Source organism: Glycine soja, chromosome 13, assembly GCF_004193775.1.
Source record: "Glycine soja cultivar W05 chromosome 13, ASM419377v2, whole genome shotgun sequence".
NCBI lineage: Eukaryota > Viridiplantae > Streptophyta > Magnoliopsida > Fabales > Fabaceae > Glycine > Glycine soja.
In genome coordinates this window covers 30896462-30913682 of record NC_041014.1, presented here as the reverse complement: position 1 = coordinate 30913682, position 17221 = coordinate 30896462, and the positions used below count along the sequence as shown (strand labels likewise).

The 17221-nt window shown below is 32.3% G+C and overlaps 3 protein-coding genes across 4 annotated transcripts; 2 read left to right on the top strand and 1 right to left on the bottom strand.

Moving 5' to 3' along the window:
• The first annotated feature begins 2178 nt into the window (after positions 1–2178).
• Positions 2179–5400, top strand: LOC114382382 (F-box/kelch-repeat protein At1g67480-like). Its single transcript, XM_028341760.1, has 4 exons — positions 2179–2446; positions 3142–3344; positions 3439–4295; positions 4459–5400. Exons 3-4 carry the CDS (start codon positions 3766–3768, stop codon positions 5084–5086), a joined length of 1158 nt encoding a protein of 385 aa, XP_028197561.1. The 5' UTR covers positions 2179–2446; positions 3142–3344; positions 3439–3765; the 3' UTR covers positions 5087–5400.
• Positions 5401–8053: 2653 nt separating this feature from the next.
• Positions 8054–11761, top strand: LOC114381314 (nuclear pore complex protein NUP54-like). The gene is made up of 9 exons (XM_028340534.1): positions 8054–8492; positions 8603–8656; positions 8933–8992; positions 9092–9202; positions 10367–10432; positions 10538–10624; positions 10881–10982; positions 11063–11212; positions 11370–11761. The coding sequence occupies exons 1-9, from the start codon at positions 8175–8177 to the stop codon at positions 11469–11471; spliced, it is 1050 nt and encodes a 349-aa protein (XP_028196335.1). The 5' UTR covers positions 8054–8174; the 3' UTR covers positions 11472–11761.
• An 806-nt stretch (positions 11762–12567) lies between these two features.
• Positions 12568–16013, bottom strand: LOC114381182 (protein kish-like). 2 transcript variants are annotated; one of them, XM_028340374.1, is made up of 6 exons: positions 15850–16012; positions 15418–15476; positions 15221–15327; positions 14533–14567; positions 13599–13686; positions 12568–12873 (listed from the first exon to the last, which is right to left on the bottom strand). In XM_028340374.1, exons 2-5 carry the CDS (start codon positions 15418–15420, stop codon positions 13619–13621), a joined length of 213 nt encoding a protein of 70 aa, XP_028196175.1. In that variant the 5' UTR covers positions 15421–15476; positions 15850–16012; the 3' UTR covers positions 12568–12873; positions 13599–13618. The 2 variants fall into 2 exon arrangements, with proteins under 2 accessions (XP_028196175.1, XP_028196176.1); XM_028340375.1 differs by lacking the exon at positions 12568–12873 and adding an exon at positions 13176–13465 and having other exon boundaries at positions 15850–16013.
• Positions 16014–17221: the final 1208 nt, after the last annotated feature.

Sequence of the window (17221 nt, the reverse complement as noted above, 5' to 3'; positions counted from 1 at the left end):
TGTTCATTGTTGAAGGTCACAAATTTCCTTTGCAGTCATAATGATCAATCACATCGTAGCTAGCCACACCCCCCACCACGTTTTTTCGTCATTGCTCCCATTAATTGTTCCAACATGCTGTGGTATAGTATAGTGCCTGTTGAGATCTGGCCCAAGAGTAAGAAAGGATCTATACCTCATATGATACCTGCAAGAGAACAAAAGGTGTGTTGTGTTTTCATCCACTTGATTACAAAACGTGCACAAATTGTCCATATTATTCGAACGTATGTTTTTCTTGCATAGGCTCTGTTTTGTTTGAATCTTGTTGAGAATCATCTTCCATGTAAATGCAATGACTTTCGTAGGGGCTGGTGGAATACACAAACATTTAAATTATGCTTTACTATAATTTTCAATATATTCTTAAAAGTAATTTTTTTATGATTTTTTTTACTCTTTAACTAAAACACATAAGATTTTGTGTTTTCTTGTAAAAAATAATTGCACATCTTACAGTTGCATCCCACAATTCTTAAAGCTAAATTTACAATATGCAAGCCTTTTTTTATACGTTAAGACTGTTTTTTTGTGAGTGTGTAATGTTGTAAAAGCACCCGTTGATTCAAATCCATCTCGAATGCATAACTGCACGTTCAAGTCTGATTTCTTATGTTTCTTTGTCTGGTTCGTTTGCATTATTTGTACTTCTTTTATCCAAATTAAATATATTAGCCAAAGGCCCAAACAGTCGTCCCCTATCGGTCGAAACTTTAAATGGGAATCTTTCATATTAAACTATTGATATTGCAAGAATCTTTTTTTTATTATGCTTTTTTTACTAATCGTCTAATAATTTTTATTAAAATGTATTTATTTTTACATTTGACTTTTTTACAAAATATTAAGAAAATAATAAAATTATATTACGTTTCTCTATTATATGTTTTGATTTTAATATTTTATTATAAAAAGAATCTTTTATATCTGATTTTTTTAATTTTCTTGTTAATATAAAAAATATTTTGATGCTGATTTTGTATGAATGTGATAGAGGCTATACCCATTATCCGCCCGTTTAATAAAGTGCCCATTATTTGTTGGATATTTGTTTGAAAACTAGTGAATTAAAAAATAAGAAAAAAAAGAAACGTTATTATAACATAAAACATAAAATAAGTATCTCTTGAACATAAATCTAAAGTACAAATAAAATTACAATCTCAAAACATAAATTCAAAGAAAAACAAAAAGTTCAAATAAATTGAATATATATATATATATAATATTTTTATAATTTCATGGCTGATGGATATTCACAAATATGAGTATTATGATACTCATTCCCTATCCATTAACCAGCTGATAAAAAAATATTTATACTCATGAATAACATATACCCATTTAAAATATTGATCATTTATCCATTTATTCACACATATCCATATTATGGATTTTTTTTCATCCCTATAACCCACATCTAAAGTACATTCAAAACTATATGATTTTTAGATAAATCAAATTTCAAAAATAAATAAGCAGTTTCAATATCAAAATCTCCAACATCACCAAAATGACAAGATAATAGTATACTCCTTTCAACTTAAAATAAGTATAGCATTTAGAAAAATGTCTTGAAATAAATATTATGTTAACTTTTGAATGTAATATTAATTTGTTTTTTTTACTAATACTTCTAATAAGTTTCATTTTAATTTTTTATGTGATTAATATTAGTACTATTATCTTTCATCTATTTAATAAGATTATTTTTGTAAAATTATTATTTTTTTATATTTCTTCATTAATTCTTCTTAATTTGTGTAAAACAATGTAAGACAACACATGTTTTAGGAGGGAGAGGATATTATTTATAATAATCTTTTCTCTCACTTCATTGCATTCCCCATTTTATTTTTTCCTACTTATCTTTTCCTTGTATTACAAAAAAAAGAAGTGTAATTTCTCAAAAAGTTTTTTTGTTGTATAAATTCTCAAAAGATAAAGACAAGGGACCAACAGGGCAACAGGTCAGCTAAACCCAACCCAACCACTTCCCCCCTTAAATAATCCCTCCTCCGACCAAAACCAGATTGACCATAAAAGAATGCCAAATTTGTCAACAAAACATTTATCAGGTCAATTAATCAATTATTATGACACTAACATGCACGAGGTTATTATTTCCACAATTTAAAACTAAATATTTTCCTCTATCTTCGGAGCACAAACTGAGCTTTGGTTTCGTATTACCATTTTCTGGTTCTGACTTGGTCGCAACATTATGCGAGCGTCTTTCTCTCCTACAGTTTTGGTCCTAATCCTACAATTATAAATATCCTTTGCTTCTTCCAAACACCTTCTTCTTCTTCTTCTTCTTCTTCTTCTTCTTCTTCTTCTATCCATTCTCTTCTCCACACGCTTCACAACTTCTCTTCTTCTGAATCTGCATCTGCATCTTCTTTCTGTAAGTTCCTCTTTCTTCTGTTCTCTTTTATTGTTGTTGTTTCTATTTCTCTATTAGGGATCTACCAACATTTGAATCTGTTCCTTAATACTTGTACTCATTCAGACTCAGTCTCTTTGCTGAAACTTTTCAGCTCTTAAGCGGTGCTGTTTGTTGTACTTGTATGCTATTTATATCTGTTGTTGTGTTTCTCTGAAATGAAAAAAAAGGCCGTGAGTTTGTCATGATCCACCATATTTCTATGCACTTGTTTAATTTATTAGGCGCTGGAGTGTGGTGAAGTTTCATTTTATAAATCAATTTGATTTTCCATATAATAAAGGCTTACGGTTCCAAACAGATTCTAAAGTTTCCCCTAACAAATTCTCTCTTGCTGTATTTCTTTTCAAACAATCTGAATTTTATTTGATTAATTCTAGATCTGGTGGTTATTTTTGCTTCTGGATTTTTTTTTTTTGCAGAGGATATTTGACTCCTCTTATTCTTCTTAGAACAATTAATAGGTGTAATAGACTGATAAATTTTATCATTTTCTTGTTTTTCATCGTTTTGAATGGATATTAATTGTAACTTCATATTTGGTTCAATAGAGGCAATTTTTTTTCTCAATCCTTTCTTTTTTTATGTTGAGATGATCAGATTTCTAGAAGAAAATAAACATTGGAAGATTATCTTTGTTATTTCTTTATCCTCAGGTTGGATTTTTAGATCAAGGGCTATAATATCCACTATGCATTCTGGTGCAAGTTAGGTTTGCATTAGAAAGAACTGAGATTTACATTTTTAACCCTGCAGATTGAACTTTTTCTCTCCCTTTAAATTGGTATAACTTAAATATCCTTGAAGAAAATGGAAGTTACAGGTGGCTAAGTCTTGGCAACGTCTATGGCCTACTCTGGTATGCCTTTATAATTTTGTTGATTAACAATTCAACATTGATTAATTTTTGTACATAAGTTCCTAATATCATAACTCTTTGCCATAATGTATAGGTATCTGGGCAACGTGTGAGGGAGGATACAACTTAGGCAGTTTAAGAAACAGTTTGCAGAAAACAAGCAAGAAGAATCACTGTGGGAGCAGAACAACTGTTATGGAATTTGAATCAGACTGGACAAAGCATAGAAAATCATCTGCTCATACTGCTCAAGTGATTCGTTCTGCAACATCGTTCATGCCTTGGTCTTGTAGAATCCCGATTGGTGAAGGATTTTATGAATTTCTTTAGTTATATGCTTCTCAGTAACACATTTTCACATTATTTGGTTGATAGATCTCAAATAAAGTTCTCTACATCCTCATAATTGTTGGTTTAAAAAATGCCTGGTTTTACTGTTGGAAAGAAGAGATTTATCCAGCCAAATATGTGTTTCACCAATTTGATCAATCAAGATAAATCAACTCTTTCACAAAACAATCATTGTTTATTCCCTGAGGCACTGAATAAAGATTATAGCCCCATTCTACCTGGGCTGCCTGATGATGTGGCTGAGTATTGTCTTGCACTCGTGCCTCGTTCCAACTTCCCTGCTATGGGTGGTGTTTGTAAGATATGGAGGTCGTTTATTCAAAGCAAAGAATTTGCTACTGTGCGAAAATTGGCTGGGATGCTTGAGGAATGGCTGTATTTCTTAACAACGGACTGTGAAGGAAAGGAAAGTTATTGGGAGGTTATGGATTGTCTTGGTCATAAATGCCGATCGCTTCCACCAATGCCTGGTCCAGGAAAGGCTGGGTTCCAAGTGGTGGTTCTTAATGGAAAGCTTCTTGTCATGGCTGGTTATTCAGTTATTGAAGGAACTGCCTTTGCCTCAGCAGAGGTTTACCAATATGATTCTTGCCTCAACAGGTATTAATTTGGGATTTTGTTACATATGATAAATTCATCTTTGTAATTTTGTTAAAGATGGACCTATTATCTGTTACGTCGTTACACTTATGAATTTCTCTCATTTTATATGTCTGTCTTTTAGTTTGCTTTTGACTTGCTCCATTCTCTGTTGCAATTGCAGCTGGAGCAGATTGTCAGACATGAATGTGTCTCGTTATGACTTCGCTTGTGCTGAAGTCAATGGTTTGGTTTATGCTGTGGGAGGCTATGGGGTGAATGGTGACAGTCTCTCCAGTGCTGAGGTGTATGATCCAGATACCGACAAGTGGGCACTGATAGAGAGCCTTCGCCGCCCAAGATGGGGTTGTTTTGCTTGTGGATTTGAGGGTAAGCTCTATGTGATGGGTGGAAGGTCAAGCTTTACTATTGGAAACTCCAAGTTTGTTGATATATATAACCCCGAGAGACATAGCTGGTGTGAGATTAAGAATGGTTGTGTTATGGTCACTGCTCATGCAGTATTAGGAAAGAAGTTGTTCTGCATAGAGTGGAAGAACCAACGGAAGCTAGCTATATTCAGTCCAGAGGACAATTCATGGAAAATGGTACCAGTTCCATTGACAGGAAGCTCAAGTATTGGTTTTCGATTTGGGATACTAGATGGTAAGTTGTTGCTATTCCCTCTGGAAGCTGAAACTGCTTTTCAGACATTGTTGTATGATCCAAATGCATCTCTGGGGTCAGAGTGGCAGACTTGTGACATAAGGCCATCTGGTTTGTGCTTATGTTGTGTAACAATCAAGGCATGAAACCTTGTCTTGTCTGAAGACAGCAGTGAGTGTGAGTGTTCCTCACATTATACTATTATCTGATTTTAACTATGTTTTTGCTTGTTTGTGGCTGTTAGTTACTTGGCTCCTAGTGTTATCATGCATGCCCTTTGTGTCTCAGGACTTTGAGGGATTAATTCCCTTGGTCTTGTAATTATCAACTTTGAGTAGTACTATTTTTTTTTTTTTTTTGTTTAACTAGAGGTATATGAAGCTTTTTATTCAACATCCAATTAGTCCTCTCTCAACGGATCGACCCATTTTGGAATAAAATATTATATCTTTGGTTACGATTTCATGGCCTATTTCAAACTGTGGTGGGTGAGTTAATTGTTTATTGTTCTCTTCTTTTGGACTTTTTGGTATAATAAAGCGATAACTTTAGAATTTTTAATCCAATATTTAGAGGTAGGTGCACGTGGGTAGGCTGTCGAACTTTATGACTGAGACCGAAACAAGTTGAGCATATTGGGTGAGATAGAGATATCAGATATGAGACCGACAGACGAATGAATTTCAACCATATGATTCAAATGGATCGTTAAAATTAATTATGCTTAGTGCTTGGTGTCTTGAGAGATTAAAATAAAAGCATAAGATTAAAAAACAAATAAAGGAAGAACGCAGTTTCAACGGAGAATTTAAGGTGCACGTGGTGGTCTTCTTTGTACTATTTTATCTAATAAAAATCTTGAAATGTATGTGATTTAATATAAATATTAAATAATATTTTTGTCTAATAAAATCAATTCATACGAAAGTGTAAGGAATAAAAAAAAGTTATGGAACTCACAGAACTACATTATTTCCCCTTTTCTTTCTTTATATCTATGGGGAAGTCCGGGAATAATGTAAAAAAAAGAAGAAGCATTTTTCATCTCCTTTCCATCCAAATCTTACATAAACAACACTTGACTGATTGATGCTTAAGCAAGACATCCCAATCATTTCAGAAAAAGGGTAAAAGCACAAATTCTGTATTTGTCTTGGCTTTCTATTTATATGCCAGTCATCCCCTCTTCCCCCTACATTTTAAATTGTTTCAATAATATCACTGGAGCTGTTATCAATTTCGTAAAGAGGTGATAAGTTTTAAGAAAAAAATACATTTCTTACTGATAATATATGATTAATAATCATTTGATGGATAAGTGAAATGCAAAAAAAAAATAAAAAATAACCCACTAATTTTGGACTGCAATTAATTTATAAGGGCATGTGTGAAATGTCAAGATAATTTTGTAGCATACTAGGCCATGTTTTTTTCATCATCTCAAATCTCAATAACTGTAAATGTAAACGTGTAAAATGCAAATAAACTTCGAATGTCAAATATTAAGAAAAATATATATATTTTTGAAAGAAAAGAGAGAAACATGTTTTAAAGAAAAAAAATAAAGATAAAACTTTTTGGACTAGATATAATGAAAAAATACCTTTGAAGAAAAGATAAAAGAACATAATAGGTAAAGTTAAATTATTTTTGTAAAAGATTTTATCAAAAGTCGCTCTCCAGGGACACAGAGGTATAAATTGGTTGAAAGGTCAGAAAGAAAGAGTATTTGTTTTTCTTTTGTGAAACTCATCCTTTAAAGTCATTCACATCATCACACAAATTATAAAGGGTTAAAAAATGCAAAATAATGCCAACAAGAAACTCCAAATGTTAAATATTAGAACAAAAATTAAAATAATTTCACACAATAAATAGAAACATATTACAGAGAAGGGAAATAAATCAAAACAAAAAGGTTATATTGTTGTAAAGCATTAAACTTGAAAATATAAAGCTATAAATTGAATAATAAGAATCAAAATATGTTCAAGAGATTAGTGACAGAGAGCTAAGAGGGGAGCCAAGAAAAAACTTGAACGTCCACGGGAATAATTTGGAAAGCTTGAAGGTTCCTTGAATACATTAAAGAAATAGACCATAATAGTAGTTTTTTTTTAAGGTCGACCATAATGATAATTAAAAGTTAAAACCAATAGAATTAGTAAACATTTAGAAGGAAAGGTCAAGATGAAGGAGGTAGAACTAAGGTTCACCAATAGGAGCCAAATTGAGAAAGAAATTGAATCTCATTACTTTAGCAACATAAAAAAATTACTAATTCATTTTTTCATCACTAATAATTTCACCCCTTTAATAGAAAGCACCACGACCAAGTCATGACCTCCATCATGATTAGGTGGTGATAGATTGTATGTTGAGTTATGATTTTGTATATATTTTTTTTTTATTTTTAAACCTCTTCTCTTTATTTGTGACTTGAGAGGTGTTTAGTCACTTTAGGTAGATTTATAAGTATAAAAAGATCTTTTTATAAACACTGATTTTTGATAACTTAGAATAAAATTTAGATTAAACACTTTGTTTAGTGTGGAAGTGAGATTACTCCTCTTTGAACTCTTGAATTAAAGCGAAGTAATTCTTATCAAGGACTTTTAAATATTACGTGACATATCCTTAAATTAGTCTTACAATTCATTCGTTGAATGTAGCGTCTTCTTGATCATCTTCTCCCTTCTCTATTTTTTTTGTTCAAGAGTTCTTGAAGGTTCGTTTATAGAATTTTATGAATTCGCATCCAAAACAATATGAATCTTGCTATCCGTTAGAGGATTCTATCAAATTGGGATGAATCTCATAATTTTAACTCAATCAAATTCAAAGTTATTTTTAATATAAATGAGTTCTAAAAATTGAACATAATGTATATTTGAGGATGAGTTTGGGTTGTATTTCAAGTTAACTTAGTTTAGTGTCTTGTGTTTTTTTATATAATTATGCATGAACAATTAAGCTTATTGACTTAATGAATATGATATTATATTTATATAATATTATTCATCTTAAAATACAAGTTGTAAAACATATTTTAATTATAGTTTAATATTTTCTTAATTTTATATTTTAATTATACATGTTATGCTAACCTATTGTGTAAAGAAGCATATTTTTATGATGTACTCCATATTTCGTCGAACACCTTCTGTGCATCGAGCGCGCCTTTTACTTTGAACTTGAGAGTTGGTAGTGGAGGGAGCAGAGAACCCGAACGCCATGTTTGGCTCCGCTCAACCTTCTTCTTCTCCCTTCGGCACCCCTGCATTCGGTACCCCTTCTTCTACCCCTGCCTTCGGTTCTTCCCTCTTTTCCACACCCTTCTCTTCTCAACAACCACAACCACAACAACAGCAGCAACAACAAACACCTCTGTTTCAACAGCAACAACAACAACAAACTTCTTCTGCTTTCGGCTTTCAGAATTCACTCGCATTCGCAGCACCGCAATCCTCGCCCTTCCCAAATGCTCAATTAACCACTCAGATGGCTAACGTTGCACCTGTTCCTTTCTCCCTCGCCGATCGCGATGTTCAGGTTTTTTATTTTTTATTTTCCTTACATCACTCTTCAATTTTTTTAAATCGAATTTTGCTTTTTAATTTTTCACTGATTAATTTTGTGTGTTGTCTATGTTCTTCAACAAGACTATTGTTGATGCATATAAGGATGATCCTGGGAACCCCAAGTACGCCTTTAAGGTATCCTCCTCATTCTCTTCATTAAATTTTTTTTACGAAAATGTCTCCTCTGTGGCTCTTGATTATGAAGTTGTGTTTACCACATTTGTGCAATGAGCAGAGTTAATATATATTTAGGTTTGGATTTCATGCTATGCACATTCTTTCGTAATTTTGAAATTAGGGTTCATGCCTAAGTCTACATTAACTTTTTTTGTCTGATGCCATGTGGCAAATGTTAGAATTGCACTTTTGGTTTTCACGTTTTCCCCACATTGTTGTTTCTTTGTTGTTCAGCATTTGTTGTTCAGTGTAACAGAACCGCAGTTTAGAGTGAAGCCTGCTGGTGTATCAGATGTAAGTTTGTATTTTATCCCGTACGCTCTAGTTGGGAGATTGTTTTCCTTTTTTTTTTTTCCAGCACTGGCTAATTATGGGAATAGTTTATGTTGCTAGATCATGTGGGCAGAGGCAATAGGGAAGCTTCAGGGTATGGAAAGTCCTGATAGAGAACGCCTGTGGCCACAGCTTGTTCAGGGTTTTAAGGATCTTTCACAACGCCTTAAGGTAAACTTTATTAAGTTATGTTTGAATTGATAGAAAGGGATTAATCATTAATGTATATTCCAGGAGAATGGAATAAAATGACATTAGTTGCCATTGTTTGAGTTATTTAAATTATGATAGAAAGGAATTGAATATGATAGAAGCTATTCCAGTCAATTTCATTCAATACCTCTATTTTTATTCCTTCCAATTTGGCTGTGTGGGATGAAGTTAACTTATTGTTTCCTAATCTTCTTACCATTCTGTACACTTCTCAAACAATGAAATGATAACTTTATTCAATTCCATCACAAAATACCCAAACAGTAATATGATAATTTTATTTCATTTTACATTGTTTGGTTCCATTTCACTTGTCATTAGATATCCAAACAAAACATAAATTTCTAGTGATTGTACATGATAGAGATGTATAGATTTTGATGGGTTAACTACTAGAATAGTACTAGTAACTTAAATATATGATATTTTGAAGAAAATCAATGCTCATCTGGGGCTTTTTGGCTCATTTCTGTAGTTCAGTTTCTAGATATCTTATATAAATGGTCATCAATTTCAAAATTTGGTGCACATCATCAGCATTGATGCCGGCCAACATAAAACTCGCTGATACACCGAACATCATCCGCATTGATGCCTGACAAGTGAATTTCGTTTTACATGTAAAAGTTGTTTACAAGATTAGCAGAGGACAAAGTTTTTTATGTAAAGATTTTGACAAAGAAAATAATGTTTCTCAATCAAAATGTTTGAAGCCGTGCTAAAAGAAATTTATGATGGGCAATGATAAGAAGGATTAATAGACACGCTTTTAGGAACATTTTAGACATTATTTGTATATGCTAAGATGAGCTAGGTGCTTTTAGGAACATATCTGCTTCAACACTATAGTAGTAAATTTAGATCAATTGTCGTTGAAGCCTATCTTTTGAATTGATTGTCATGTGTCTGAATGAATTTATAACTCATTACTAGGTAGATATTGAAATGCCAGAATGACTGTAGTGATGCTTTGAGTATTGAATTTTTAGAGATGTATCCACCGGCAAATATTTAATGCAAAAAGGGAGAATCTACCAAATTCTGGTATAGAAATTGTTGAAATCTGAGGATTAGATATAATTCAAGCCTTGAGGACACATTTTTGCTCTCATTGTCATGCAGATACAAGATGAAGTCATCGTTTCTGATGCGGAGAGATTGCGTATAACCCAAAGCAATGTTAAAATGGTATTGCTCTTCCCTTTGCTCGACCAAGAGCAATGTTAATGTGGTACTGATTTTTCTATTGTGCATTGCTGACTTGTCTTTCTAATTGCTTGATACTTTTTGCAGCTCCAAAGACATTTTCAAGCTGATACTCTTCCTCGGATTCAAAGACTGAAACAAAAAGAACAAATTCTCCAGCAACATCTTTTAAGAGTAGGGGCAACTATTATGTGTTTGAGAATTAGACTGTTTTCTTGATTGTAGAATGAATCAATTCTTCAGCCCAAAATTAGCTACTATAATAAGCAGTTGATGTAATGTTTTTACATTTCTCTTTTTGCTAGTGTTCCCCTCCTCTATCCCAATTAGATGTCCCTAGTAGCATTTTGATTCTGAAAGTCACATCAATGATTTGTCAAGGCTTTGGAATTTTTTATTCTGAAAGTTACGTTTTCTCATGTGATTCAAGGTAATGAGAATAGTGGAGGCATTGGAGGAAAAAGGCTGTCGTATACCCTTAACAAAAGGGGAAGCTGAACTTGCTGAGAAATTAGCCACAATAACTAGAAAGGTAGACATTTTGTCCAACACCGTCTTCTGCCTCTTGCTTTGTTGCTGAGATGGAACTTATATGGAAAAATATCTTTTCAGCTGAAAGGATCTGGAGCGGAACTGTCTAGAAGAGTACAAAATCTACTAATTGTATCTCGTGTTAAAGCTAATAGCAATGGATTTGGTAGCTCCGTTTATCTTCCAGGGTCAACCAAAATTCATGAACAGAGTCTTGGTGATCTACAAGAGGTAAGATGGAAGAACCAATTTGAGTGATTTACTATTTAACATCTTGATTCATGATTTGCGTTTTTGCTTTTTGGTTTTAAAAAAATATTGTGTGTAAAGATAATGCATCCAAAGAATTCCATGTAACGAATAACGATGCCCCAATTTGTGCGAGCAGGTTTTACAGCAGCAGCTGGAGGCCATTGCAAGACTAGGCAATGTTCTGAAGCGAGATATACGGGATATGGAGATTATGATGACCGAGGACACGAAGAACTGAAAATGGGAATTTAATTTGAACTCACTCTAGAAAATCTTTAGGCTTCTTGGGTTATATTCACATTTTATTTATAGTATATTTTTTAACCCATCATGATTTGGTAACTAGTGGAAACTAATGTAACCAGCACATCCACATACAATGTGCTCTTTCCGCTGCGGACTGGAACTTCCCATCATCAACTTCGAGAAAACGTTATACAAATTGATTAGTCATTGCTAATTTGCGAACTTTGTTTCTACAGTGATGAAAACGAAATCAAAATTTGCCATTAAAAGGTGTTTTTAGGTGCTCCAAAGCCTTTATATTCTATTTGATTAAAGTATTCTTGAACTTCTAGTTTTAATCCTCTAATGCTTTATTTGGGTTAAGAATAATAAAGAATTAAATATGTTTTTAGTCTTCATAAAATAAATGAATTTTAATTTTAGTCTCTAAAAAAGTTTTCTTTGATTTTCATTCCCAAATGGTACTATTATGTAAAATTAGTTAAATGTCATAAGAGGCCAAGTAATCATTCACTCATCCACGTGACACTTGTTATAAGAATCAGAACTAAAAAGATAAACTAAAACTGACTCATAAGGATCAAAAACAGTAATTTAAAATTTTAAAGATAAAAAATAAAGAAAAAACTTTGTAGGAACAAAAATCAAAACTAGTCAATTTTATAAGGACATTTAAATTATAAAGTAAAATAAAAATATACATTAGTTAGATGGATCGGAATCCAAGTAAAAAGTAAATTTTTGTTTATTTAGAGAAGTAAAAAATGGGAAGAAACATTTTTTTTTATTGAAAATTGTTTTTTTTTAACTTGTTATTTTTTCTTGGCATAAAATTATTTTTTTAAAATTGTATTATAAAAAATTAAAATTGAAAACAAAAGAAAAAAACCACATTTCTCTCATTTCATTTCAGTTTGAAAGGAAAGTATTTTCTGGTGAATCCCACAAAAAATGATTTTTCTCCTCATTGCTCCTCAAAATGCAAAAAGTTGTATTTCCATCTTATCTTTTTTTTTTTCCCACTCTATTTCTTTCCCAAGAATTAACAAAATTATGCGTCTTTATTTCAGATATTTCTGGACCTGAAGAGATTAACTATTCATCATATTAATAAATTGTAGGCTTTTATGTTATCGATATCAGAGATAGAGAGATCCCCCCACCATAAGCTAGCAATTCGAATTCCATGTAGTAAACTAGGGGATTAATGGCAAAAACTCCACTTCGTTTCAACAACGAAAAAAAGATAATTAACTCGGGTGAAAAAATGAGTTTCAAGGACTCCAATGAAATCACAAGTACAAGCTCTCATTTTGTAGATCGGCAAATAATTTGAATTTAGAAATCTGAATTTTGCATATCAAACTGCGGTAGAGCATATAGAACGGACGCCCCTGCAAAGCATCAAATTTCTAAATTGTTAGTGTCGACAATTACCACGTTGAACTTATAACAGAAGGAGGCAAAATTGATGAATAAAAAATGAACAGTATGTAATACAGTCAAGATCAACAACACTGAACTGATAAAGAGTGGGGCGTCTTAAGGTATGGAGGAAGGAAAAAAAACCATGACAGGAGTTTTGGCAAAAGAAGACTACAATATAAAAGGATGTTCTTGAAAAGCTATCCACGTTGTCGAAGGAAAAATAAGGGAAAAGCAAATCATAAAGGAAATCAGAGGTAATCAAAAGATATCTACAAGTATCAAATCAGCATATGTTCGTAATATTATACGTACTTTGACCAAAAATGTTCCACATAGCTGATCCAGTTTCAAATTCTTCTAACAAGTTTATGGTGCAATATTTCATAGAACAAATCATATTTGATATTTGTCAGTTGCCAAATCATGGTTACAATTACTACTGGTTTCACTTCTAAACATTTGTACAGAAGAAAGAATATAATCACTAGATGGTCCATGAAAGGGCAGCACCATCAACCATCAGATCTCCATTGAAAGAACTCAAAGAAGGTGCCATGCCTATAGATGGTTTAGAAACTTTTGTTAACATTTTACAGCAAAAAAATACTTATTAGGCATACTTTTTCCGCAACATTAGTTTCCTGAATAGTATGATATTTGCCCAAAAACAAAAAGCAAAGAGAAAACTTACTATTGAGTGTAAAACAAAGCTTAGAAGAAGATTATTGAAACACCCATCATAAAGCAACCTGCTGCTACCCATGGGCTTAAGCGTTCACCTGTTTTGGCAACCACACAAGCATAGTCGGGTGAACAAATGGGGCAATCATCCAAACAAAAAAAGATTTACAAGTGGATAACAAAAAGAGTAAAGACACCCATTAATTATATCATGAATGGGCAACTGAGTTCAAAATATATTTTTGTTCTCACTTTTGTAGCCTTTTCTTTTATTGTTTTGTTAGCAAAAAGAATCAAACAATGAAAATCTATTCCACAACATATCCCAACATGTTGGTGCCTGGTGCAGCACAAAATGTTAGGCAACAAATTCAAGAATTACATGGCAAAGCTAGAAGTCAAGTAACTAATGTCACAAACAACATTATAAATGCTACCATAATGTAGCATTTTGAAGCTAATGTTTCATAATAAGTAAAAGATTTATGAAAATGACACATAAGTACCAACATAATGTAGCATTCTGAAAGAATGTTCCATAATTACTAAAGGATTTAAAAATATAACATGTCACTATGAAGCACACCTACAGAAAAGGATGTAATCATGATTTGGTACATAAGTAAAACAAGGATATAATCATAAGTACATAACCCAAACTCTTTATATTTGCATCACTCATGATGTAAGTCATAAACACAATTATGTTCTTTGGTCTAAGTTAATCATTCAATATATTTTAAACTTGACAAATCTGAAGTCATTAAGGCAGAAATCACAAGGGGGAAAGCAAAAAAGCACATGTACTCATTTTAGGACTCCTTCCACACTCCTTTCCACCTCTTTTCCAAAGCTTAAATAAATAAAGAAAATAAGTGCATGTAAAAATAAATGCAAAGTAATAATCAACTAATGCAGCAGCAAACCAAATAGGAGACATCTACCTATTCTTGCTGCCTTCCAGAAGAAACCACGAAACCTGTCAGGAAAGCATATATGTCATGTCATCAAGTCTACTCAGCAAGTTCTAAAAATCTGTTATAGAGAATGAAAACACTAATGCAAAATATACAATGGTTAAAAAAAGAATGTAACTAGGGTAAAACCTTATGATACAGAGAATTTTGAACAAGTAAAATTCAAATGTACATGTTATCAAACACTTGAAAAGAAAAAATGAAAGGCAAGGAATAAGAATGGAGGGTGGTGTTGAATAGTGATTTTCCTTCCCTATGTTTGGATGTTTAAAATTAATTTGAGGGGAAAGTGGGAAACTTTGTAAAGTTCATAAAAATTAGTAAAGGGATATTTTTGAGTGGTGACATGATATTAACACCCCCGTTTTCTTCACTCATTTCATAAACTCTCAAACAAGAGAGAGATTCAAAGTAAGCTTTTCCTTCCCTTCCCTCCCCCTTTATTCTCCTCTATCCTAACATGCATAAGAGAGTATTGCATGCTATGGTATGGTTCTGTACTGGCAGCATTGCATCATAAGCAACATTGATAATAACTAATAAGACCTACACAGCTACACTACTTGAATGAAACATTGTTAACATAAGCATAAACTATGTAACTATTACAGTCTATAACGTATTTACACATGGCAAGAGATGAAGGCATATATACCCAGTTTTCTGGTCAAGGATAGCCGGAAACTGCATCTTGAAATAAGTGCAGGCACATATTCCCAGAAGTATCACGGTTAGAAATGAATGGAAATTGAAAAGCGCTGACTGAAACAAAGCAAAAACGGATGTCAAATGCAATGAATTGAACACTCAATGGATTACACCAAAACGATCCCAAATTTCCAGTTTCCTCACCATCTCAACGTATTCTTATAATTTGCCAATCTTCTTCACCTTCCTCCCTCTCTTCAAGTCTACAGAACATGCCATAAGAAATCACACTATGACCCAAAACATGATGCAATAATGCAAGTAACTAAACAGTGGCACGCACAAGCAAACAGAAACTTAAAAATAGCGATTACACGATCTCAATTAAGTTCAATTATAAGTCTCTTTCTTAGGAAAGTAAAAAAAGCAAACCCTAAAAATAATAATTGAAAAAAAAAAAGAGTAGATCCTTAATGGCTAAAGGGTTATGAGATTGTGAATTTAGGAAACAATAGAGAAAAGCCGAATTGAAGATGGATCTGCATATACTGAGTTTATTAATGAAAAATATGAAGTAGCGTAGATATTGTAATAAAAAGCAGAGTTATAGCGAAACGGAGAACATAAATCAATTACCGAATCGGAGTTGCAATTGTCGCTCCCAGAAATCTGTGAGAGTCAGAATTTCCGGTGATACGATACGATCGTGTTTCTTCGTCGGAAGAATACCCTTTTGGTCCTGCTAGTGTTTAGTTATGTTCTTTACTTCATTCCTTCCCTTCGTACTTGTTTATGTTTTAAGTTTACACCCTAAAAAAATTCTTATAATTTTGGGTTTTATAAATTTTTATTTTACAATTTTAATTGTTACCGGTATTTTTTAGGCTCAATGTGAGTTTTAGTACATTTGGTTTTAATTCTTTATGTCTTGAAAATGCATTGTTTTACTATTTATTTTTTAAGTATTTAACTCCCTTAATATTTTTAATTTTAAAATAATTAATTTAACATAATTACAGTTAAATTGTTATTATTTTTATTTTGATACTACTAATTTTCTTCCAACCACATCCACCATAACCACCACAACTCATCTTCAACCTCACAACCACCATAGTCAAACACAAGTAGATTTGTGTGACCATAAAACAAAAAAAACCCTATGGAAACAGGATGGAGAATGAGTGTGGTTGCACAAAGCTAAACTGCCAAATCTACGCAACTCATTTGATAAAATGAAAATTTTAGATATGAAAATTGTTGCAGGAGTGTGGTTCTTGTAAATGGGGAATGCCCTCAGCTCTGACCATGTCGTTCGGGTTTTATGCGAGGTGAAGAACCACTGTTGAGATCTCCTCACCGCAGATGAACCACTATTAAAATTTAATGTATTAAAACAAAATTAAAAAGGTGACATTAAGTTTATTTTTTAATAACTATCATCTTTGACTCTCAGGACTTCAAGATATCTCATAAGTTTTCATCTTTTGAGTTCATTAAATATCAAATTAAATCTTAGTCTAGATTTAAAGTTCATCACCCTTCCCTTAAAATATATTTTTAGAAAAATAAAACTCATGTTTGCATTTACAAATTCAATATATATTATCAACTGAATCATATCTATTGAATATAAAGATTAATAATATTATTTTACTTCTTTTATATATATATATATATATATTAAATCTTCTTACAGATTATTCGTTTTAGTTCTTATAATTTAAAAAATATCACACCCAACCTCAAATAGATGGTTTTCAATTGTGACGTCACTAGTGTATAGTAATATAGACGTTGGCTAGTGAGCATAAGCTTAACATATAACGCACCATGCGAGAGTTTTGCATATGGATATTTCAATAAAATTAGGTGACGACAGAGATGATTAGAGTGTAGTATGGTCGTAAAACACTGGGTTACATGCTTTTTTTAAAATTGACAAGCCACGTGTACAACTATTAAATTACACGCGTTCAATTATTTATTTTCTCTCTCGTGAAACCTA

Excerpts from the sequence above, each read along its gene's own strand:
- LOC114382382 (XM_028341760.1), top strand. The coding sequence starts at position 3,766 with ATGCCTGGTTTTACTGTTGGAAAGAAGAGATTTATCCAGCCAAATATG. Across the intron at positions 4,296-4,458 it reads TATGATTCTTGCCTCAACAG|CTGGAGCAGATTGTCAGACA; the intron begins GTATTAATTTGG and ends TTGCAATTGCAG.
- LOC114381182 (XM_028340375.1), bottom strand. Across the intron at positions 14,568-15,220 it reads ATCCTTGACCAGAAAACTGG|GTTTCGTGGTTTCTTCTGGA; the intron begins GTATATATGCCT and ends CTTTCCTGACAG. Across the intron at positions 13,687-14,532 it reads CTGGAAGGCAGCAAGAATAG|GTGAACGCTTAAGCCCATGG; the intron begins GTAGATGTCTCC and ends TTGCCAAAACAG.
- LOC114381314 (XM_028340534.1), top strand. The coding sequence starts at position 8,175 with ATGTTTGGCTCCGCTCAACCTTCTTCTTCTCCCTTCGGCACCCCTGCA. Across the intron at positions 8,993-9,091 it reads AGCCTGCTGGTGTATCAGAT|ATCATGTGGGCAGAGGCAAT; the intron begins GTAAGTTTGTAT and ends TTATGTTGCTAG. Across the intron at positions 11,213-11,369 it reads GTCTTGGTGATCTACAAGAG|GTTTTACAGCAGCAGCTGGA; the intron begins GTAAGATGGAAG and ends TTGTGCGAGCAG.